This window comes from Platichthys flesus, chromosome 14, assembly GCF_949316205.1.
Source record: "Platichthys flesus chromosome 14, fPlaFle2.1, whole genome shotgun sequence".
Lineage (NCBI taxonomy): Eukaryota > Metazoa > Chordata > Actinopteri > Pleuronectiformes > Pleuronectidae > Platichthys > Platichthys flesus.
The window spans coordinates 11,980,604-12,004,101 of NC_084958.1; the positions used below are offsets into that span (position 1 = coordinate 11,980,604).

Sequence of the window (23,498 nt, forward strand, 5' to 3'; positions counted from 1 at the left end):
CCCCCCCCCCCCCCCCCCCCATTGTTTCATCTGCTTCGTCTCCTCACGGTGTGGTGACGATCAGGCACAGATCATGATCACAAAACAGAGGAAACACTGACCTTAGATCAGTGTCCAAAGGGGAAACATCTCTCCCAGTCTGTCCTGTAATGTACTAAAGTCCTGCATGTTGACTCCAGGACACTGTGATTGGCTCTGCTGTAACCATGGCAACCACTCCCCTCCCACACACACAAAAAAAGGAAAAAGGACGCCTCCAATACTGGCGAGTGCGAGCATGGTGCATATAACCCTGGTACCGTAACGTTTTTATAGATCAGACCCGACGAGACTCTGTGATCCTGGAGGAAACCCAGTGGAGCGGTGACGAGCTGGTGACCACAGTGTGTTTTTTTTTTTTAAAAGAAAAAAATCTCTAATTGCTTCACATCCCCAAACGGTGCAACACTCCGGCATCGAGCACATCCACGACCCCTGGAGAGCACATGACCTCCTGAGGGGTCCGTGGACTGGGATGTGACTTTACGCACCAAGGTCGGTGCTCCTGCTGGCAGAGGGCTGCTCTGCCACAGACACACACACTGTCTTTCACGAGGGACACCGTGGAACTTGAAAAAATATAATAACAATCCACCTGAAGCCTGAAAGGACTCGTCCCCCTGTGGAACACTCTCCTCCTGGTCGCCTGCACACGCATCCAAACCCCCCCCCCCCCTCTTCAAGGCAATAGTGTGTGTTTGTACGTCACCACTCGTGGTTTTTAGCACTAAAAGAACCCTGTGTGAACACTGCTGTGTCTTTTGTTAGTGTGTGTGTGTGCACGTGTGTGAAGGTGTGAGTGTGCGTGCGTGTGGGCTGTGTGTCACACCTGCTAAATGGGCTCGGAGATTATGAGCAATATACTGTCCCTACATCCCCAAAATGTCTGCGCTGTCAGTTTAACTACAGGAGCACCAACTGCAATATCCAGATCCAAGAGATGGGAAACTTACGATTCTTTTCTCCTTTCTTTTTTTTTACTTGTATATTTTCTTTTTATGGACTCATGAAAAGCTTTCCCTCACATATTTTGGATACGAGAGAAGGAAAGTGTCTGTTGCTATTTTTGCCTTCAGCAGGACCAAATTTGCACGAACCAGGGCTCATGTTTGTTTATTTGTTTGTTTCTCAGAGAAAGAAGCCATCGGAGTCACCGCCAAGCAGGGGCGGTGTTCAAGTGTCAGTCTCGCCATGTGCTTTCAATGATCCCCTTTATCGTTCACTCGCCAAAAAAAGTTTCACGGCCTGGCTCAGCGCTCAGCGTGAGAAACTGAAGCTTCATGATGTCGGTAACACTGAGTAAACGCTGCAGGATGTTTTTTTTTCTTTTCCTGTCAGACATCTCTGCTGGCCTGTCACATGTTGTCTCTACTGAATACTGTTGAATGCTACCAAATACAAATCTTCTGAATGTTATTGATCCCCAGCAGAGCCGTCTTTCTTTCTACGATCGACCAATCAGCCAAATCTGAAATCAAGGCCTGCTCGGGAACTCGCTGACTCATGCATTTTGATTGAGGCCTCCAAATTTCACTGAAATCAATGGATCATGTTTCAGTCCTGCTTGGGTTTGTGTGTGTTTCTAGAGGGGGAGGGGTGAACTCGCGTTTTGAAAGGAGGCTTCCTCCCCTTCTAGTGTGACACACAGTGCAGTTACATTCTTCTTCATGTGTTAACTAGGTAATCCCAGGACTCAAGATGAGACTTGACGAAAAAGCAACAAAAAATCTAATGAAGGTCCACTTCGGGGCTCAGTCGGTTGCCTGCTTCATGTATTTACGCAAACAGACACCACTGCACACACACACACACACACACACACACAAACACATCTCTGCTCAAGCACAATAGGGCACATGTACGATGACACACATGCATGCATGCACGCCGACACAACTCTGTTGAGACCAAACGATGCCCACTTTGTGAATAGAACCACCTTACAATTGCATGATGGGAAACTTTATTGTGCCAGCACGTGTCTCTTCAATGTGACTTGACTCTTGTTTGACACTTCTCCTTGTTTTTGATTTCCTGAGCTATGTAATAACGATGACTCATCAATGTTGTTTCCTTTGTCTGTGTTTTCCAACAAGGCTTGTGAATACGTCTCCTGTAACCAATATGAATGTGAACACAGAACTCGCATGAGAGAATTATTTTCTACCGAGGATGTTTCTAATTTGTTTCTTATCATTATCGACGGTTCTTTAATGAGGATGAATTGGAACTGGAATGCAGCCTGATTGTGATCTGCTTCCTATTAAAGGGACATTTATGTCACGATCTAAACGACTTCTTTGATTATTGTTTGTGTTCATGAATGTGTATTTGTTCTGTTATTACCAAATTAAAGCATCTGAGCCTTTAAAGGAAAGACGTTTTAATCCACATATTAAAAAGCCATGAATCAGAGCAGTGTTGGACCAGACGCTGTGTTCGCTCACATGGAGACAGCTGGGTGTTCTGTTGACACAAACCTGCAGCTGGAACAACTGGCTTCCACTGCAGAGAGCGCTGGGTCTGTTCTGTGTGACCTCTGACCTCCCTGTGAAGGGGGGGGGGACCATCACACAACACCATTTCACACAAGTCGAACCACATGTTGGAGACGCTCAGACCACAGAGGAGAGAAGAAGCTGGAAAAAGGGCAGCGGTGGGAATCGAGAACCTTTTGTGTTTAAACCTAGATTGAAACAAGAAGAATGTGTTCATGTTTTTTTATTTTATTGTTGGTGTTGAAACAGTAGATATCAAGTTGAGTAAGCACAGATGTGCTTTGAACCAGGAGGACTGATTGCTAGTTAGATTCAGGGCTGTTAACTAACAAAGACTTCCATTATCAATTCGTCTTCCAGGTCTTTTCTGTATGATTAAAACATGTGATCTATAGAAAGTCAGAAAAATCGCAAAAATACCTTTTTCCATCCCTTGTTAAGTCAATACAACAGCCAACTCTTGCATTGATGGAATCGAATATTTTATTCTATATATCTGACACTTATGCTTAAGATCTCAATATTGGGGCAAGGCCTTAGATCATTTTTTCATCTACATTTGTTATTTGTCAGGATTGTGTGGAGGATGCAGGATGACCCGAGGAAGATCATTCTCATCATTTTGATCCATTTTTCATGTTGAACAGAGAAAAACTGAAAGCTGGTCCAATACAAAGGCTTCATGAGAGAATTCAATCATCAAATAGAATTTTAATTACTTTTACGTCAACACATCATTTCTGCATTGCTCTGAAAAACCTGGATTTCTATTCGAACGTTTGATCCAGGTTCCGTGTATCATTTAATATTTGAAAAGGGAGCTGCAGATTTCACACCCATATTAGTCATAGTGTGATCTGCGGCTCTGATGCAGGCATCTCTACTGCCACCATGTGGTGAGGTGAGCAGCTGTTCCACTCTGCCGCACTCAGCAGAAAAAGAAGAAAGACACAAGATACAAGTTTCTTATTTTACAGTAAAAAATGAAACCAAAAACAAGACTTTATTAAAGAAGCATAAAAAATAAAACTCTTGATACATTTCTCATAACCGTCAAGTCAGCTCAAATTATATGATTATACAATTTTCCCGGGTCACGGTTAAAAGGTCCATAAACTTTCAAATAAAATATATTTCAATTTTAAAATTTCTTCAATAGTTTTCTCATTGTTATAAATTGCCTATATGTAGTACACAGGAAATAAGGAAAATAAAAAATGGAAAATAAAAATAAATTTGAAGTAATAAAAAGGGTCACATTATTGTCTGGGATATTTAGGTTAGCAAATAAATTGTAAAAAATAAAATGTATAAAAAGTTTTTTTTCTTTTAAATCTTAAAAATTATTAGCCAGTTGGCTTGAAGACATGCAGATGGTTAACTTACAAATAATGATACATGTTCTTTAGAAACTACACTTATCTTCAATTAAGTCATTTTGCCTTTGAAAACGAGATCCCAATGATTGTATTCAGGGTATTTACACAAACACATATGCACACACGCCCAGGTCAGGACTGAAACCTAGTTAGCCGACGTTTTACATTTTGGTTCTGCATACAAAAGAGACTTAAAGCAAAAATAGGAGAGCGGAGGCTGGAGGGGAGTGTGTCACCCCTTACTGGCATAGCTCTCTTAGCATCCCCCCTCTAATCACAAAAAAGGTCAGAGGTCACTGGCTAGCATGCCTCAGGAAACCCTGTTTTCAAACCTTTAGGAAGGAAATGGGGGAGGGGTTACGTTTGGCTAAAAAAGTAAAAATCAGCAGTCAATCTGAAAAAAAAAAATGGTACCTTTTTCTTTAAAAACAATTAATCTACTGTACATTAAAACCCTAACATTCTGTCATTGGCCAGAAACGTCCCAGTGCAGCACCAGGGATCTCAATAAACCCATCTGGCAAAAAAACACAACACATTTTATTTCTTTAACACGGCGACTTGGACAGTTTGGAGAAGGGCTTCGAGGTCGGCCTCAACAGACGCACGCAGCGGTCGAAGCTGATCTGGTCACTCAGACACAGGGGCTCGACTTCAGAGACCAGCGAGGGGATGGGTTACCGGTTTCGCCGAGCATGAGAAACAGGGGTTGTCGGGTCTATGGTGGGACGCTGCAGGACACTCTTCACAGAACCTAAACTCTCCCACTACAACTACCAGCGGCGTTCAGTAGGGAGTTGCACCGAAGCACCGAGGGATAACCTTCAGGCAGACGACCAGTTCAGCTCCTGGGCCGATTTGTTTCTACATGTGTGAGTCTAAATGAATTATCTGCTGCGCTCGACCAGGACAGCTGCTTATTAGATTCCCACTGCCCCCGTCACCCAAGCAGCACACAGACCGTCAAGACAGCAAATAAGTTGAAGGTCACGCTGGCTGGAGCACCAGAGCACAGCAGCTACTTCCCGTTTTCACCAATTATTACTCTACAGATGACCCTTTTTCCCTTGGTATTAAAAACCCCGCCCTGATCTGCGAGCACGTCTGGGGAGCAGGACGCACTGTGACTGCGTTGCCCTGTACTCTATCGACAGGATCTGAATGTGAGGACTGTGAAGGGACAATCAAAGAAAAACCAGCGGAATAAGAAGCAAAACATTCTGCAGCTGCTGGGATTTGAACACAGAGTGTCTGGAAGCCCTGGATGACCTAGCTACTAGCTGCCATAAAAGATACGTTGACTCTTTTCCTACTGCGTGAAACATGTGATTGATTGAGTGTGTGTATGTGTGTGTGCGTGTCAGAGGAAGCCCTTAAGAATTAGGTGTGTGTCGTTTGAATTAAATCGTCATGGCTTGTCTCATTGAATGAGCTGATTCCATGAAATGTTCGGAAGGGCCACAAAAACGTACCAAATTGTCCGTACAGTATTAACACTATAGGAGGCAGTTACTGCAAACTCTTGAAAAACACAAAGACAAAAACAGAACACGACTGCCTCCGGAGTTACCCAGTAATGCTATGAAACACAGGACAAACCGCAAACAGCTAACCATATAGTGCACTACATTTGGCCAGGAGTACAGCGCTATATGAGCATGACAGTGTGTCATCTGAGAGAGTGCCATACAGCTTTGCTGTGAAAGTGGGGTGGAAGACCAAAACTTAACAAAAACAGTAAGAGCTGTTTCTTTTTGGCTTTTTAGTTGTTTTTTTTTTTTTTTTTTACATTTTACTTTTTTAAGAGGGGCTGAGGATTACAGTGCATGAAAAAAAAAAAATGCTTCAACTCGAGCCCCTTGTTATTGTTTCATGTGGGAGGAGCGAACGTCTCTCCTTAAGCTGGACAAAAACATTCACGTGTGACATCAGAAAAGCCCTATCTGATCCTAGAGATCAAACATGTCTGTGAGCCACACACTCCACAGTCAAGAGTCAAACACAAGTAGAAAACACGAAATGAGTCGATCCGAGTGTAACAGACAGGATGTGAGAGGAAAGGGTCTCCGTGTGGATGGATCAGAGCTTCGGCTTCCTATAGGAGTGAGAGTGGAGCGGGGGGGGGGGGGGGCATAACAACGCAGAGGTGAAGAACAGCATGAGCGGGCGATACTCGCACATGTGTAATGCGAGAGAGAGAGAGGTGAAGTGATTGTCAGGCAGCCCATTGTACAGACCTCAGACACATGCCTTCATTATCACTAATGGTTCATTTCTGACTTATTCAAGAGGATCAAATTAATCGATGCAGCGGCCACATTTGAAACGTGGGGCAGACTCATCCAAATTCATTCAACACATTATTGAGTTTGATCAAGAACAACAAGACGTCTATTTATAGCATCATTTGGCATCACTGATGGCTAATTTTTCTTCTGGGACAACTAGAAACAAGGAATTCATCCTTACGGCGTTCCTCGGGCGCATTGTTCCGCTAGGTGCCTGCCTACATGCCGACCTTTGTCAAAGTCCCAAGCTTAAGAGGATAACAGCCACCCCCCCGCTTCGTGTCACAAACAGCATGAATGAGAGCGGAGGAGAAATCGAGTGGTGGTGGTGGTGGGTGGGGGGGCATTTGCTGCAACCGTTTGAGTCCTGTCTTGAACATTAAAATAAGGAGTAGAAAAGTGCAGGCCTCAGTGACAACTTCATCGAAAAATATCTGTTAAGTACAAAAGTGTCACAAGGAAAGGCTGTGAGAGAGAAAGCAGGCAGAGATGTGAAGAAGCCAGGATGAAGAAATGTGGAGACGGACCGGCGGCCAGTGGTGCACGCTGCTCCGGCTCCAAATGAAGGCCTGAAGAGAGATAAGACACTAGGTTCCTTCCATAAAGTTCACCGCCGAGAGACTGTCCGAGCCCCGATGGCTGCAAACCAGTTTCTAGTAACTTCACTCTTAAAATAAGTCAGTCATTATTATTATTGTTATTATTCATCTTGACAGATATCAGTAATAAATCAACATCTGCGTAGTATCATCATCTCTATTAATGTATTTATTATGGTCCGTCATGTGTGTGAAGTGTCTTAGTGTGAATCCTTCCATCGCCTCTGCCACAGCCGGTGCCCCACCCAGTCCTCTTCCTGCCCCCCACCCCTCTTATTACACCCCCGATCTCTTAGGAGAAGATGCGGATGCACTGTGTGGTGGGGATGTGGCAGACAGGGCACTCCGGCTCACTTGACTGGCAGATTTGCCCGGCACACTCCATGCAGAACAGGTTGTGGCCGCAAGGCACCAGGGCTGCCGTCACCTCGCTCTCAAAACACACAAAGCAGTCCCTGTTGACCCCGGGGCCGACGCCGACCAGGCCCGCCACCCCAGAGCCGCTTTTCAGTCGACTCAGGATCCCAGAGCTGAGGCCCACGCCGCTGCTGCCTCCTTCGGAGTCAGTTGGGGAGCCGCCGGGCAGGGAGGAGGCCGAGCAGGAGGAGTAACCTGTGGACGAGCCCCCGGAGCTGGAGCTGGATGCCCCAGAGAAGGAGCCGCCTCCTGCGCTGCCTGACTGGAGCCAGGAGAGAGTGCTGAGGGGGTCACTTTGTGCACGACGGGCCAGGGGGTGATCCAGAGGGCCCACACCTGCGTCCTGAGGCAGAGTTGGAGACAATCGTGGAGTGATGGCGCCGCCACTGAGCCCACTGCTGTTGCGACGTAGAGGCTGCTGCTGGGAGGAGCCGGCTGTCTTATTGCCTGTTCCACCATTGGCAAAAGGAGCCCAGATGTTGGCAGCACTAAACTCAAAGCCCAGTTCATCTGAGGAGGGCAGCCCCGGGGTGGAGTCACCCCCGAACGTGAACCCTCCTCCTGTGCTGCTGGAGCCTGTGCTAAAAGGGCTAGTGGGACTGCCCCCCTCGTTGGCTTTACGGGCGGTGCTGAAGCTTTCCGAGTTCATACCGCCGTTGTGCGCTTGGTAGGTGGATGAGGAGGACACCTTTCGGCTGGAGGAGTGGTGCATGGACATGGGAGCAGTGGAAGGAGGGGAGGATGGAGGGGGAGGAGGGCCAGAATGGTGGTTGTTAGCCCTGGACCACAGAGCCGATGGCAGCCCTCCGTTCAGACCGGCCAGGCCTTCCAGGCTGACATCGGTGCCGTTGGAGTGGAAGTCATTGTCTCCCTGCAGGTCGACAAAGGTTCCAGTCCGCAGGGTGATGTGGGTCTCGATCTCCTCTCTCGCTCGGTCCACGTTCTCAGGCATCCCGGTCACCTCGAACACGGGGTCCTTCTCTCGACTGGGTGTCACGATGTAGGTGTGAGTCTGCTGCTGGATGCGTTTGATAGTTGCTCCCTTTGGTCCAACAACTAAACCAACCACTCTGTAGGGCACCCTCACCTGGATCAACGATACATAAGGAAGGAGACGTTAATGACTGAAAAACTAAAACTTGACTTTGTAGAGATGATAATAAAACAAACATCAAATCATTTCTTTAGTTGGTAAGAGTAAGACAAAATTAAAGGAGGAGGATAACTAAGTCCCAGGGGTTTCTGTACCTGTATGGTGGTCTGTCCTGGGAGGTGTGGTGGTCCAGGAAGAGACCCTCCTCCTCCTCCTCCTCCTCCTCCGGGTGCGCCAGCTTTGCAGCGGGACGCCCGGATCATAGAGAAATGCTCGGCCGCAGAGACAATTTCACGTTTGGCCATCTCCACATCCTCTCTGCGCCCTGTAACGATGAAGACGGGTTCCTCGCCCCTCACTGGAGTCTTTATGTAGGTGTTTGTTTTGGCACGCAAGGCCTTGATCTTACAACCTAGAAGATGGCGAGAGATACAGCACAAATTAGTTAAACAGAAAAACACTAAAATAACCCCAGGTGTGGGTAAACAAAGCGTTTATTAATACTTTATTAAAAAGGATACAAGAGCTCTGCAACAAATATTTTCACTGAGGTTGCAAGGTCCGGTTTTTGTGATTTTGATGCAGTAGTTTGTGATGCTATTGTTTGCATTTAATCTCCCCTCACTAAAACAAACTGGGCATTAAATCGACTTCTCAACTCTAAGCAGCAGAGTTCAACAGAGCAATAAACCACAGCCTTTAAAATGAAAAGTTGAATGAAAACCTTGTTAAAAACCGCTGAGACCAAAAACAAACGTGTATTGAAGGACTATAGTTTGAGCCTGCCTGCGCCTATAAATAAGAGGGATTGTGTGAAAAAGTGGGCAAAGAGTGAATCAGTGCACTGGAATCCATTGTGTATAAATCAGTTTAGAAAAAAACTGAGGTGGAACCCCTTCAGATGTCATATTTAATATCAAGACTAATCATATTCAAATGTGTGAATTTACAGTTAAATCACTCTGCAAGGATTGTCCATATCTTGCTGTCATGTTGCAAATATATCAAATCATATGAATATATTATATAAACATATTTAAATGTAGTGCCGCTGGTCTGTTGTTGTATTTAAAACATTGCTGCTGTAACACGAGAATTATCCTATAGCTCTGTTATCAGAGCCAGTGAAAGCAGCATGTCTGCACTATATATATATATATATATATATATATATATATACACAAAGTGTTCAATGGCTGCTGCACTGCTTGTGTCAACTCATGTCGCCTCTTCCAGCAGCGCCTCCTCCCGTGTGCTCCTGTTTCTTTAAATATGGACGCTCGGTTCCCGGCAACCAATCGGGCGCACGGAGTGTGATGTCATTGTGGGAAGCAGAAAGCATGGCTTTTTCAAACAAAGAGAACAATGCCATAAGGCTGCCGCGGCCGCCACAGGTAAAACCACAGCCCCACAGCCCGGGCCGTGGTTAAAGAGTGGTGCGCGTGTGGACGAGAAACAATAGAGCCGCGTGAAGTGGGAGAAATGAAGGCTGCGTCTCGGAGACGAGCGGCAGCAGACTGGGTGCAGGGCGTAACACCGCCCAGTCCCGTGTTGGTGGTTCTGCCTAAATCTGCTCAGCTCACACAACAAAGATCTGACACACGTATCACAGAGTTGTGAAAATGAGCTCAGTGCTAAAATCGGCCTCCTCTGCTGCGTGGAGGGCTGAACGAGCAGGTCTCGGTGTGTTTCCTTTGTTAGGTGCAGGCAGCTAGACATGTCCAGACTCCCGACAATCTGCCGCTTTGTCTGACCCTCCTCCACCCCTCCCCCTCCCTCCCTCCTACTCCCCAACCACACTCTCTTGTCAACGCATTGTCTGAATATCGCTAAAAAGCACTAAATACAGCAGGTTTGGCTTTTTAAAGGAGTGATCGCTGTATTGTGACGTTAGAGACACTCGCTGCATGGAGAGCCGAGCAGCGAGCGCAGGCTAATTCAACTTCACAGACACCCCCCTCTTCCCCCTCCAAAACAAGGAGCCACCCAAACAAAGAACCAGGCTGCATGCTGCCGCGACAAGCTGCACATACACAATGTATCATCACCACAACAACAACACAAAGACACACACTCATCTTACCTTGTCTTCCTACGATTTCAGCCACATGCTCGGAGCTGGGCACAGGCACACATTCAGTCATGTTGACACTTCTTTTCCTGCTGCAGAGGACAGAGCTTTGTTCCCCGTGGAGCATGGGGTGTGAGCCGCTCATGTGGTACCCGCCCGAGCCATAGTACTCCGGGGATGGGGAGCAGGACGAGGGCGAGTCCCGCGACCCACCGGGATGCTCCAGCATCTGTAGGTCCATGTAGCCTCCTCCACCGACGCCGTTGCAGCCCTCAGAAGGGGGACCCGAGGTCCCGTCCAGAGAGTCGGCCAGTCCGCCCCCACAGTCCACTTTCTCCAGGGCCATGAGTGACAGCTGGTCCAGGGCGAAGCGGAGCGCCTCTTGGTGGTCCTCGTCCCGGGGCTCCTGGTCCGTTTCTCGGGTCAGACCGATCCCATTGTGCTGGCTGCTGATCACCATGTCGTGGTCCAAAATCTCAGGGTGGAATAAAGGGCTAGGCATAGTCTCTCCGTGGATCTCACATCAGATCACGGATGCCTGTTTGTTGGGAGTGATCTCTTTTCACCTGAAAAAAACTAAAATAATAAGAATAATAAGTTAAGAGTTTAGTTTCTCTTTAATAACAGTCTGGCGGGCAGGAGCGTGCAGCCGCGGATCATTCACAGACACCAGCAGACTGGAGTAGTGTTGATTCGGGCGCCTCGCTTTGTCTGTTGTTGCTTCTTGTCTGACAACTGAGACCATCCGGGCTGCTCGAGTTCCCAGAATAAAGCTAAACCTGCTTTGACACAAGTCAACAAACTGCCTCCAGACACCGACACGAACCCCCTTTGTGTTTCTAACTGTAGCTGCTGCTGTGTGAGCGCAATATGTAAATGAAACGAGGACAGGGGCTGTTGTTAGCTCCAGCAGCCGAAGCTATCAGGCTAACTCCACACAGTCGGCACTCAGTCACGTTGCCGACCCCTTTGTTTGGGAGCACCGCAGCTAGCTGCTAGCTCCGCGCTGTCAGTCCAACTTGGGCTCTTTCTCAAAGGCAGCCGAGCTCAATTTTCTAAATTAAACAAGTGCTGAAACCACACGAACTTACTTTCTCTTGCCTTTGTCGACGGGCTCCTGTCTTCGGCTGCGGTCCAGCTCTCGTGGGGGGAAGATGAGAAGCAGCCAGAGGAAGGAGCAGGAGGAGGAGACCGGAGCTCAGCGGCGCTAGGGGAGCTAGCGGGTTAGCTAACTAGCTAAACGGGGGGGGGCGTAGGAGAAAAACGGTTAAGAACGGGCACCGTTGTGTTGTTTTCTGTCTGGAGAGAGAAGCCTTTTCCCCGGTCAGAGTCTCTGGCTCCTCGCGCGGTTCACCGTCAGGGACACAGCGGCTGGAGGGGAGCAGTTACCTTTTAGTTAAAAAATAAAGCAGTGGTTCTCGGCTCTGCGATGCTGGTGCTGCTGCTTCTGCCGCCGCTGCCGCTGTTGCTGTTGCTGCTGCTGCTGCTGCTGCCTGACCCCAGTCGCTCCGCCGCCTTTGTCTCGCCAGGCGCACGCCGCTCCGTCTCCCGCACACGGCACTGACGTCACCCGCGACACAACAATGGGTTCAAAGGCCACATGCAGCAGGAGGAGAGCAGCATCCACCCAAAGCCACTGTCACAGCCATTGTGTCTGCGGGACGCTGGTGTTCGATCCCTCTCTTGTTGGTGCGGGTCCCGATAAATTGTGCTCACGGCTGGGTGTGTTCATCATGGCTCCCAATGACATGTTTTGTCTGCTCCAGCTCTTGCACTGGAGGATGCTCATACAGTCTGTGCGTGTGCATGTATGTACACATTAAAAGATCTCAGATGGGCAATTATTTCATGTCAAAACGTAAGAATTACAGATAAATAACCCCAAGCAACGACCGTTCTAGTGTCTGAGTAAAAAAGATCAGTTATATGTCAGGTTTATGTCTATAATCACATGCCGATACAACAAAGAGTTGTGTAACGATAATAACAATAAACTGTAGTACATAGGTGTAGTATATAGCACCTTTCAAAACGCAATCTGATGGATCACAGCACGGATGCAGAAATAAAACGTGTTTCAGATGAGAAGAGTAGAAATAAGAAAATATTTGCCAAGATCCGAATTTTCAAAAAGCACATTTATAAATATGTGTTTTTAAGAGCAATTCGAGAGGAGAATGAGTTTGCGAGATGATCCCTTTCTTGATTTGTGCCAAAATCACTGTTGGGCAACACAAAGAGAATTTACAATTAAAAAGACACATTGTTGTTTTGCCTCATCTTGCCTGTGTCTGAAGGCTGTGGATTTATTTGTCCTCAATTTACAAGTTTACATGGGCATCATTTTCTGACAGGCTTTATAATGCAATGACCTTTAAAGAAAAACAACCCTTCAGCCTAAAATGAGAATCCATCTTCCTCAGCCTTGAAAGTATATGGAAGGTAATAGGAGATAAATATCACTCAGTAAAGCACACCCAGTGAAACCACATTTAAATTCACAAGATCCAGATTTTTAATTTGATCTTGAATAAATTGCTCATAAACAAATCAATGACCTCTTTGCTGAGGTAATAACTGATCCACACACCAATAACAAAACAGCTGTATTTATTCAACAGTGTCACAGTGATACAGAGACAAAAATGAATCTTGTAATGAGGTACAGTACACCAGGTTATGAGGTACATGAGCGTTGCATTTGTTGTTTTGTATTTTCTTACGGTACACACATTTTCATTTACTGAATAAAATCAAACATGGCAAAACAATACTGACAATTTTTCAGTCAGAACAAATAACATGGCTTAAACCAGGGGTGGGGGACCTACGGCCTCCGAGCCCTATAAGCCCGTCGGACAATTTATAAATATTTTAAAAAGGGAACTAAATTTTTTTTTTCTTTCAATAAAACAAAAATAATAGCAGAATATTGTGTCCTTCAGTCTGGCCACTTCTGGTTGTATACCAGTCAGGTCCCAGACACACCCCGAGACACAAATATTACGAATCATTGCTGACAAGCATCATGGCAACTCTCAAGAAAAGCAGATGCTTTCCAGGAGAAATGGAAAAAAAAATTGAAGTGAATAGACAAACAGGTGTGTTTAGTATGGGGGGTCAATTCTCAATGTTTAACAATTCTGATCTCGAGCATCATAACAGTTGGAAACATGTTTGACTAGAAGAGTTGCAAGGACAAAAGCTCTTTGATAAAGTAAACACTCTTGAGCAGAGTTCACATGAAAGTGACAGACAGATTTTGTGGTGAACAAGGTAATTGCTAAATAAAGTATTCCAGTTTGCCAGTTTGTTGAAAAAAGCCTATGCAAAACATATTACTGATATGGCACAAGATGTATATTTAAAAAAAAACACTTGAAGCCAGCACAAGAAACTCCCAGTTTTTTCTCTCTGGCCTGCGATGAAACAACAGACATAACAAACACATTTTTGTGCGTGGGATCGCTGCTGATTAGGACGTGAGGGAGGACTGTTTGTCTTAGGAAGCCATGCACAGCACTATGATAGGTTGGGATTGACTTTAATACGGTCTTGATTTTGCAACAAGATCCCTAAACTTTAAAAGGGACCTTGTTGCAAATGGAGTCTCAGCCATGGCGGCAGGGAATTCGTGGTCAAAACATTAAATAATCTTAGTATCAATGAAAGTGACTTAGATGTATGCTGCTGTCTCAATTATAAACACATCAGTCATATTCCCTGCATCACACTGGTATTATGACAACACGAGGGCTGTACAGCTGCCAGTTCAAGAGCCTACTAATGCAGCCTGAGACGTGCGACGGTTGAATCAAGGTAATATGCCATCACTGCCAGGGAGAAAGTAAAACACCTCATGGAGAAGAAGGGAAAACCTGTCGTGCAACTGAGTAATAGCAAGCTGCAAAGTGATCTGGCCTTCACGGCAGACATTACCAACAACCTCAAACTCCAAAGTCCCCACCAGCCTCTTAGCTCCTTGCTTTTAAACATGGGGCACTTACAGCTGTGGTAACTGCAACTAGAAAGGGGGCAACGCTGTGAACTTTCCTGCTATGCTAGGACATCTGAATACGCTGGAGAGTCTGCAGACCTCCTTCAGGCGTTTGATCATTGTTACAGAACATGAAAGGTAAACAAACATCACATTCGCTAGGCTGTTTAATGTGGAGCCAGCTGATGTGTCTGACGACCTATAACATAAAATTATCAAAACTACAAAGCAACAATGAGTTAAGAGCCACCACAATTTCTGCGGGAGTTTTATAAATTGTATGTGCGTCCTGAAGAAATACCTAATTCTGAGCAGACATGTAGTGACGATTGCGTCTCTGTTTGGGCAACATGTGGCCGAGAGCAGCGTTTTCAAAGCTGAAACTGGCAAAGACTCAAGACTAACTGTTTCAAACCTAAAAACCCGGCTGCGAGTTGCATGTTCACTACCATCTGACATCAGAGGCGTTAGTGTGATATTTGCGTTCAATCATTTAGTATGCCTCTTGATGGATTTTCTCAAAATGAAAAGGGCCCACCCCAGACATAAACTTTATAAACCATGTAAACACAGGTTATCATGGCAAATAACAGCACTTTGAACTGTAAAACCTTTATCAAATGAGCTCAATAGGATTATTCACAGCCACACGAGGGCTGCGTGCATGTAAACATACTGCAACTTACTAAACACTACCTACAGTGCCAGAGTTCAAATATAAGAGCAACATATGCTTCTTGAACAGTTAAAAAAGGAACACATTTGAGGTTCTGAACATGAACTGATACATCTCTCACACAAACACACACACACTTTTCATTCACATACATCAGGTTTGTGTTTTTAACTTTGAGCTTGAACAGCTGTTAACTGAGTGTAACACTGCATTGAGCACCATCCAAAAACTGTCATACAGAGGTAACAAATTTAAACTCAAAGTACCCTTTCAGGGTTACATAGTCAAATATAAAAAAGAAGAAAAGAAACAGATTTTTGTGTATGTTAACAAACTTGCAGAACTTCTGCTTAGGGTCTACTTCATGTAAACATTTATAAAAAAATTTATATTTCGGGAAAATAAAACAAGTTTACCAGCAAACATCACGTCGGGCCTGTAGGAGAGATGAGAAAGAGACAGGTTACAGGTTTAGCTGAGTACTTAAGCTTTTTAGAGTGCAAGATTAACAAAGTCTGTAAATGGATAGAGAATAAAAAGATGATGGCAGCTACACACTGATCATTAGCGTACCTTGGCTATGATTCCTCCTTGTCCACCTGCTCAACCTTCTCTTCTACTTTTTCTGCTGCTGCTGCGGCTGCAGTGGTGTCCTCTATATGAGCCAACATGTCAGCCATGAGAGCCTCCTCGAGCCGCCTCCTCACACTCTGCACCATGTCCTCCTGCTTCCTGTAATAAATAAGAATAAATAAATTAAAGCTAGCACCAAGGAACTACAAACCCATCATGGGAAATACTGGAGGAGCAAAAGGATTTTTTTAACAACATCGTCATATGAACTGCATGTATATAGCCATTTCATGTTTTTATTCACTATGCACATTATTTATTCGATTGTTTTGCCGGGATGTGATTTAAACCAAAACAGATGGGGCAATTTAAGCCTTAAGTTTTGGTTTGAGTGACAGCAGGGACAATCACCACACTGAACCAGATTTAAAGCAGCAAGACAGGACAAAAAGAGCCCAGTGGATGTCTTCCACAGCCAGTCAGACTATGTACTTGATTATATTCAAATCAGTTATCACCATGATATGTTCTGCAAAATCTATTTTATTGTGGTGGATCGCCGCTTCAGGTTTGGGGCAGACACACATTGGGCAGACACTTGGTATCCAGAATTTATGAAGATCGCATTTAAACAGTGAACTATGGGGGTCACACTTGTCAAATACTTTTATTCTGAATATTTAAGTATATTTAGAAAGCCTATTTACTTAGAAAAGAGTTGAAATATATTTTTACCTTACATTACAAAAATAATGAGGTACTTTTGAGTACAATTTTTTTTAATGTATTTTCTACTTCAGTACATGTTTGAGTACTTCCTGCACCACTGGTACCAACTGATAAAAACATCTACTTGATATAGATCGATTATGGTACCGCTGTGCTGCACATGTGAACCTCTTACCTGATGTCATCATCAGTCACTACGAAGGCTTTACAAAGAGGCTGGGATGTGTTCAGCCACACTCCAGGATTTTTCTCCACCGCAGCAGTGAGCTGTCCGGTGACGGGTGCAGGGCTGGTGTGCAGCGCGCTGGCGATGGAAGAAAGCAGTGTTTTATCTGAACATGCAGGCCCAACACCTAAGGACAGTAAAAACAAAAGCAGAGGGATATGTTAAGCTTGTAGAAAACTCTTTTATTTTGAATTATACATGGCAGTCATGATGGCTGTTACTCTCACCCTGTAAACCTTTGGGAAGATCCATAGTTTTCACCAGTTCCTCCGCAATATCAAATGCATTTAAGCCGCTCAGCTTCCTCTCCCAGAACAGCTGAAGATTGAAGCAAACCAAGAAAACAAAGGGCCTTGTTAAGTTTTAACACAATGTTCTCCAAACTGAAATAATGCTTTTTGTGAAATGTATACAGATATCTGCTTCAGGGCAAATTCACCCTTCAAAACTAAAAAGAAAGTCCTGACAAATCGCAAGGCTTTCGACTCTGAGGAAATGACTCAAATTACAATGTGCAGGTAAAGCTGATTCCTTTGACTCTCATGCAGTTTAACTTTTTACTGAGAGAGAACTGAAACGTGCACGTGGACTGCTCGCAGACTTACTTGCTTGGGTTGGTCCACAGCTTTCTGGGGGTCTGTCTTCACTTTGTTGTTGGGGTGATTTGTTACCTTGGTCACCGGCTGCTTGAAGATGGAGGCTGTCTGTCGAACTGGTAGTGTTGTGTTTAAATCAGGTTTGAGCTGTAAGGAAAATGACAACATGAATCATTGAACCAATCTTTTATCATGATTAAATAAACCTTTTCAGAGAAATATTTAAATGACGTGAGTTTTACGTGGTACTGAATATATCCTGTGGTAAAGTCTCATGACATCTTAACTAAGAAGAGGAATGTTGTTTGGTACAATGAAAGTGATCATACCTGGCATTAACATGTGTCTTAGTTGAGTGGATATATTTTAAGTACAGGTGTATTGAGGATGCACTGGAATAGACAGGGTCTGTATTTTCTGTAGGGCTGCTCGATTAGTCGAAATTTTATCGTGATTACGATTATGGGGTCAAACGATCTCCAAACTAATGTAAATCGAGTTGAAACGATTATTTGGCTCTTTTTTTTTAAGACCCGCTCATGCGCAATTAGTCCTTCCCACAAAGCATTCAGCGCCTGGCACTCACTCTCAAGCAGCAGTTACGTTGAGGAGGCGAGTTGTGTGTGTGGAGATCGGCGGTGAAAAAAACAGAGCGAGTGGAAAAGCAGGGAGGGAAGTAGCAGACCATGTAGCGGCTGCGCAGCACAACGCTTTCCTCAAGCGCGCTCCCGCCTGGCTGTTCAGACCGGTCAGACCGGACCCGCATTTCTCCGCGCCGGTCAGTCGGTCATAGAGTGTTAGGGTTGCCATCATTAAGGGTTTGAATAACCAGGCACCGATATCCTGGTTGCACGGAGGAATAAGACACGCAGCAGTCATCGCTGTTTACCGGAACCGGAAGTGATTAAACAAATAAAGCAAAGACTTCAGAATCTGTCTGGATTTCTCCTTTTTGTAATTTCAAGCACACATTGTACAAGAAGTACATTGCTTCCTCAAACCTGTTAAAGTCAATAATAAATTTGGTCTTTGTCCATAGAAACGATACAGTCCACCCCCAAAACACATGGGAACAGCGAGGCTAATTACTTTTGGTTTTGAGGCCCACTGAGGAGATTTGTGTTTAAAAGATCCAAAGATGGATATGTAACATGAAAAAAAATAATCATTTTCCAGCAGGCTGCCCTGTTTTTTGGTGAGCAAATGTTAAGTAGGACATCAAATGCTGCTCTATTGGGTTTGAAGTCTAGTAACTATAGGAATTCTTCAGGAGCAGGAGTTTCTCAGATTGGGATTCGTAACCCAGGGTTTATGGACTTGTAATGAATAATTTGATGTGAAACTTTTGTGTTGCATCCGTGGGAGAGAACAGGAAATCTACATGTTTGCAACTCCTAAGGCATTTTTATCTGACTTCAATTATACACACAGACACACAGGCATGTGACTACATTCTACATCATCTCTCCAGAAGTCCAAATTCCATTGTCCCATGTGCTCAGTTTGTTTGCAACAAAAATAGCTTCATACCTTCATTTCTGTTGAAGGGTATATTTTCCCACAACTTCAAGCATTTCTGCTCCATAATACAAAACACAGTCTCACCCTGATTTGATGGTTGGATTCGTAGTGATGCTTGTGCCTGCTGCGCTGCACTTTGGTCAGGAGAGACCTTCCAGCCCGGGAGTGGCTGGCATTCACATCTGGGTGTAGGTTTCCACTCAGACCACGGACTAACTGGGGCTTGTTGAGAATGCACTTAACGGGTATACTAGAATGAAAAACAGAGGAAAAAGCATCAAATTACTATTCGCAGCAAGAAAGTTCCTGGTTCGAGACCTTGTTTGGGTCTGTCTCTGTGAAGTTTGCATGTTCTCTCCTCGTGTTTGTGGGGTTTCTCCAGGTACTCAAGCTTCCTCCCTCCATCCAAAGACTTGTTGATAGATTGTAGGTGTGATCCCGAGAGTGAATGATTGTTTGTCTCTGTATATTTCGTGCAACCATCAAAGAACAAGTGGTGAAGATGATGGATGGATCATAACACTTCACAACCATACCATTATTCGATTAAATAACCAAACAATAACATTAAAAAGTAACACTGTGAATTGTCTCACCAAACCCATGTTGTAGCCATGTCCCCAATCTCACCCAGTCAGAGCACTGGGCCGCTCCTTCAGAGCAACTAAGTGTCTAAAGGAGACGTATAGCAGGTCTTTCCTACCTGCACCTGTTAGGTTGTATAATTATCTCTGCTCCCAGTAGAGCATAGACCTCAAACACCATTTCTGGGACCGAGCTAATCTGGTTTAACTGGTTTTACTGGGCTACACTCATTCAGTATGTGCAGTTCATTGGCTGATGTGCACATCGTCACACTGTAAATATTGTGTTGACATTATGTATTTCAATTTCATCTTTATATACCCAAATTTATTTATCCATTTGTGACTGTGCTCTGTGCTGCTGAAACGCATCTCATATCCTTATTGTCGGACCAATCAGGGATTATCTTATCTTTTATCTTTTATTACTTGTTTGAGTTGGCAACGATTTATCAAAATCATAACAATAATGATAATAAACGGTTTAGATTAACCTTCATCTCTGAGGCCACTTCTCAGTTCATTCTGATTGGGGAGACTTCTTCAAAGGCTCAAGTTGGATTAAGTTTTCTAAGGTCAGCAAACTGTGAACAGTCTTTGAAAGGGATCGGGAGGGGAAGGTTTTCCCTCCATTACAGATGCATTGACAAGGAGTCAGATGTCACAGAGCACATTAGTAAAAAACCCACACAGTGTTTCAAAGTGGGGAATAAGTAGAAACACTCGAGTGGATGTTCTTCCGGCGAGTCCGATAGGACGATCTGAGGTTGATTCATTAGCTGATGCGGCTTGCTAATTGAGAAACAGACTCGCTGCCCATTCAAATTGTGAATGGTAGACGTTTCGGAGACTTGCGGGTAGATGCACTACGCTGAGCTGCACGTGGGACAACTTATTCTTTGTCTCCGTGTTGTATCCTGGAGGTTTCTATCCGAGCTGCGGTGAGAGTGGCGGGGCCCGTCGCACCGCCAGTCAAGCGTGTGTAAACAATGAAACTTAGCTAGCTAATCAAGCTAGCATCACCGCTAACGTCAATAACGTCAGCGTAACCGGCGGCTAGCATATCGATTAGTGCAGTTTAAAGTTCCCTGGTTTGGTAAAACTACAAGTCCCTGCAGCCAAAGTTGAGCTACATTCACTTGTAGTGTAAATAAATAAGACAGACGCGTTCATTAGCAGCTGAGTGTTTCCCCATTACAGGACGTGTGTATGTGTGTGTGCATGCGTCTATTTCCTGCACGCAAACTTTCACCGTAACATCTGCGCCTTTTTAAAAGTCCCACCTTTTCCTCTCCATGGTCCCGCTGCGTCCCGCTTTCCTCGCCTGTACCGGGGGCTCACGGCAGTTCTGAAGCCAGCTCTGTGCTCCTCGTCCCGGTCATGAATTTTCTCACCGAGTTCCGTTTGTTATCGATCCCACTGTCTGTCTCCGCGACCTGTGCCGCTGTGGATCACTCCGCCGGCCCCGTCACAGGAACGAGCGCCGCAAATCCATCCGCCACACCCCCGTAAAGGCTAGTCCGTACAATGGTCTCACATACAGCAGCAGGATCTTATTCTGGTGTAATGTGGCAGTGTGCGCGCTTCCAGGTGCATTACCACCCCCTGCAGGATAAAGTCCAATTTACACTAAAATACTGGAATAATCAAACAGAATTTATGGTTTATTATAATTTTGAATGAATACTTTTTTTTAAAACAAACCTTGAACGCACCAGCGCAAAAGTGACAGAGATTAAAAAATGTTTTAATGCCCCCTCCCAATAGTAGGAGAGGAGAGCGTGGCCTAGGGGATAGAGCGGATGCTCTGCAACAAGAAGGTTGCTGGTTCGCATCCCACTCTTTCCCATCTGCATGCCTAAGTGTCCTTGGCAAGATACTGAACCCCTAAATGGCCCCTCATAAATGTTGAGTGTACTAAAAATGTAAGTCGCTTTGGACAAAAGCGTCAGCTAAATGACATGTAATGTAATGTAATGTAATAGTTCCCCTCCTACAACCCACCTTGGGGTCTTCCATGGACTGTTCAACCATAATCTAACGAGAGGTGAAACATGATTGTCCTCTGCTCATGCACAAAGAAGATTATCTTATATTTTCTCTGCTGCATGCGACTCCAGAGTGGAGGGTTTCAATTCATTAATTTGGACAGTCGACAGCTCAGGTAACATCACTCGTTCAAGCCAAAGACTTGAACGAGTTTTACTGTCGCTTCAAAAGACAATGGGAAAGTCCTGAATCCATCCCCCATGACACCACACTTCAGCCCATAAGCCGCTGCTCCCCCACCAAAGCAAGGGCCTGCACCTCTGCACAACTTCCAAACCACAGTTTCATCCTGGAGAGGGACGTCAACAGACTCTTCAAGAGACAGAACCCACGCAAAGCAGCCGGGCCAGACTCTGTCTCTCCATCAATCCTGAAGCACTGTGCTGATCAGCTGTCTCCGGTGTTGACTGACATGTTTAACACCTCACTGGAGACATGTCACGTACCAGCCTGCTTCAAGACCTCCACCATCATCCCTGTCCACAAAAAGCCAAGATCGCTGATCTCAACGATTACAGACCCGTCGCCCTGACCTCTGTGGTGATGAAGGTATTTGAGCGCCTCGTGCTGTTCCACCTCAAAGCCATCACTGACCCTCTCCTGGACCCCCTGCAGTTTGCCTACACTGAGCCAGCAGATCTGTAGACGGTGCAGTCAATATGGCCCTTCACTTCATCCTCCAGAACCTGGACTCCTCAGGAACCTACGCCAGGATCCTGTTTGTGGACTTCAGCTCTGCTCTCAACACTATCATCCCGAATCTGCTACAGGAGAAGCTCTCCCAGCTGAGTGTGCCTGACTCCACCTGCAGGTGGATCACAGACTTCCTGTCTGGGTAAGTATGTCTCTGAATTCAGATCCATTAGCACCGGTTCCCCTCAAGGCTGTGTTCTTTCATCTCTTCTCTTCTCCCTGTATACCAACAGCTGCACCTGCAGTCACCAGCCCGTCAAACTCCTGAAGTTCGCTGATGACACCACCCTCATTGGGCTCATCTCTGATGGGGACGAGTCCGCCTACAGGTGGGAGATTGACCATCTGGTGACCTGGTGTGATCAGAACAACCTGGAGCTCAACGCGCTGAAAACAGTGGAGATGGATGTGGACTTCAGAAGGAACCCAGCCCCACCCACCCCCATCACCCTGAGAGATGCCCCAGTCGTCACTGCGGAGTCCTTCCGCTTCCTGGGCACCATCATCTCCCAGGACCTCAAATGGGAGCTGAACATCAGCTCCATCACCAAAAGAGGACAACAGAGGATGTTCTTCCTGCGGCAGCTGAACAAATTCAACCTGCCAAAGTCAATGATGGTGCACGTCTACACCTGCATCATCGAGTCCATCCTCACCTCCTCCATCACCAGTGTTGTGCATGAACGAACGCAAAAGAACGTGTTCAATGAACACGTTCACCTTTATGAGAACGATGAACTGAACGCAATTCAATGACAAATAATGAATATGAACGGTGAACACGTTCATTTTGTAGCGTCCTCGCGTACAGACTACGGGAGACTTCTCTCTTTATGTGTAACTTTATTAAAGTCCAGCGAACACATCACACTTCTTGTTCGTAACTCCGACACTCCTATCATCCACCACTTTATTCTTCACTCCCCTTCCTCATTCACCCTTGATATGCCAACTCATCAGCCAATGAGAGCTTGCCATCCCACAAAACCCGTACAAACCGTACAAAGACAAGGTTGGAAAACGTACTGGGTTATTCTCTAACAATCATCCAGTATCTAAAAGTCAAAAATCTAGCAAGTAAGGCTGTCAAATATATGTAGTAAAGTACAAAATATTTTCTCTGAAGCAGCATAACATGACATGGACACACACGATCATTTGGCCATCTTCTGATTGTGTTAGTTCTTCACGTCAATCATCAGGCGGTGTGGCCTAGTTGGTAGATCCAACCAGAAGGACCGGGGTTGGAATCCCACTCCTTCCCACCTTTAAGCCGGAAATATATCGAACTCTTAAAATTGGTGGGATATTGCTTATTTAGTTCAAAACATCTTACACTATGTGAATTTAATTTAATTTAATATAAAAAAAGGGGAAAAATGTAATTGAAAAAAAAAAAAAAAAAAAACTGCTCGCAATTTCTGCGCAATAGGCATCTGCGCAGGATGTGCCCGATGGGCTTCTGCACAT

At 45.3% G+C, this 23,498-nt stretch overlaps 2 protein-coding genes across 2 annotated transcripts; both read right to left on the bottom strand.

The window, feature by feature from the left end:
• Positions 1-5,447: 5,447 nt before the first annotated feature.
• On the bottom strand, positions 5,448-11,909 carry LOC133968954 (RNA-binding protein MEX3B-like). The gene is made up of 4 exons (XM_062405224.1): positions 11,476-11,909; positions 10,397-10,960; positions 8,469-8,725; positions 5,448-8,307 (listed from the first exon to the last, which is right to left on the bottom strand). Exons 2-4 carry the CDS (start codon positions 10,884-10,886, stop codon positions 7,096-7,098), a joined length of 1,959 nt encoding a protein of 652 aa, XP_062261208.1. The 5' UTR covers positions 10,887-10,960; positions 11,476-11,909; the 3' UTR covers positions 5,448-7,095.
• A 1,068-nt stretch (positions 11,910-12,977) lies between these two features.
• mbd3a (methyl-CpG binding domain protein 3a) lies at positions 12,978-20,769 on the bottom strand. Its single transcript, XM_062404801.1, has 7 exons — positions 20,570-20,769; positions 18,787-18,952; positions 17,191-17,328; positions 16,813-16,903; positions 16,535-16,712; positions 15,631-15,789; positions 12,978-15,493 (listed from the first exon to the last, which is right to left on the bottom strand). Exons 1-6 carry the CDS (start codon positions 20,581-20,583, stop codon positions 15,636-15,638), a joined length of 741 nt encoding a protein of 246 aa, XP_062260785.1. The 5' UTR covers positions 20,584-20,769; the 3' UTR covers positions 12,978-15,493; positions 15,631-15,635.
• Positions 20,770-23,498: the final 2,729 nt, after the last annotated feature.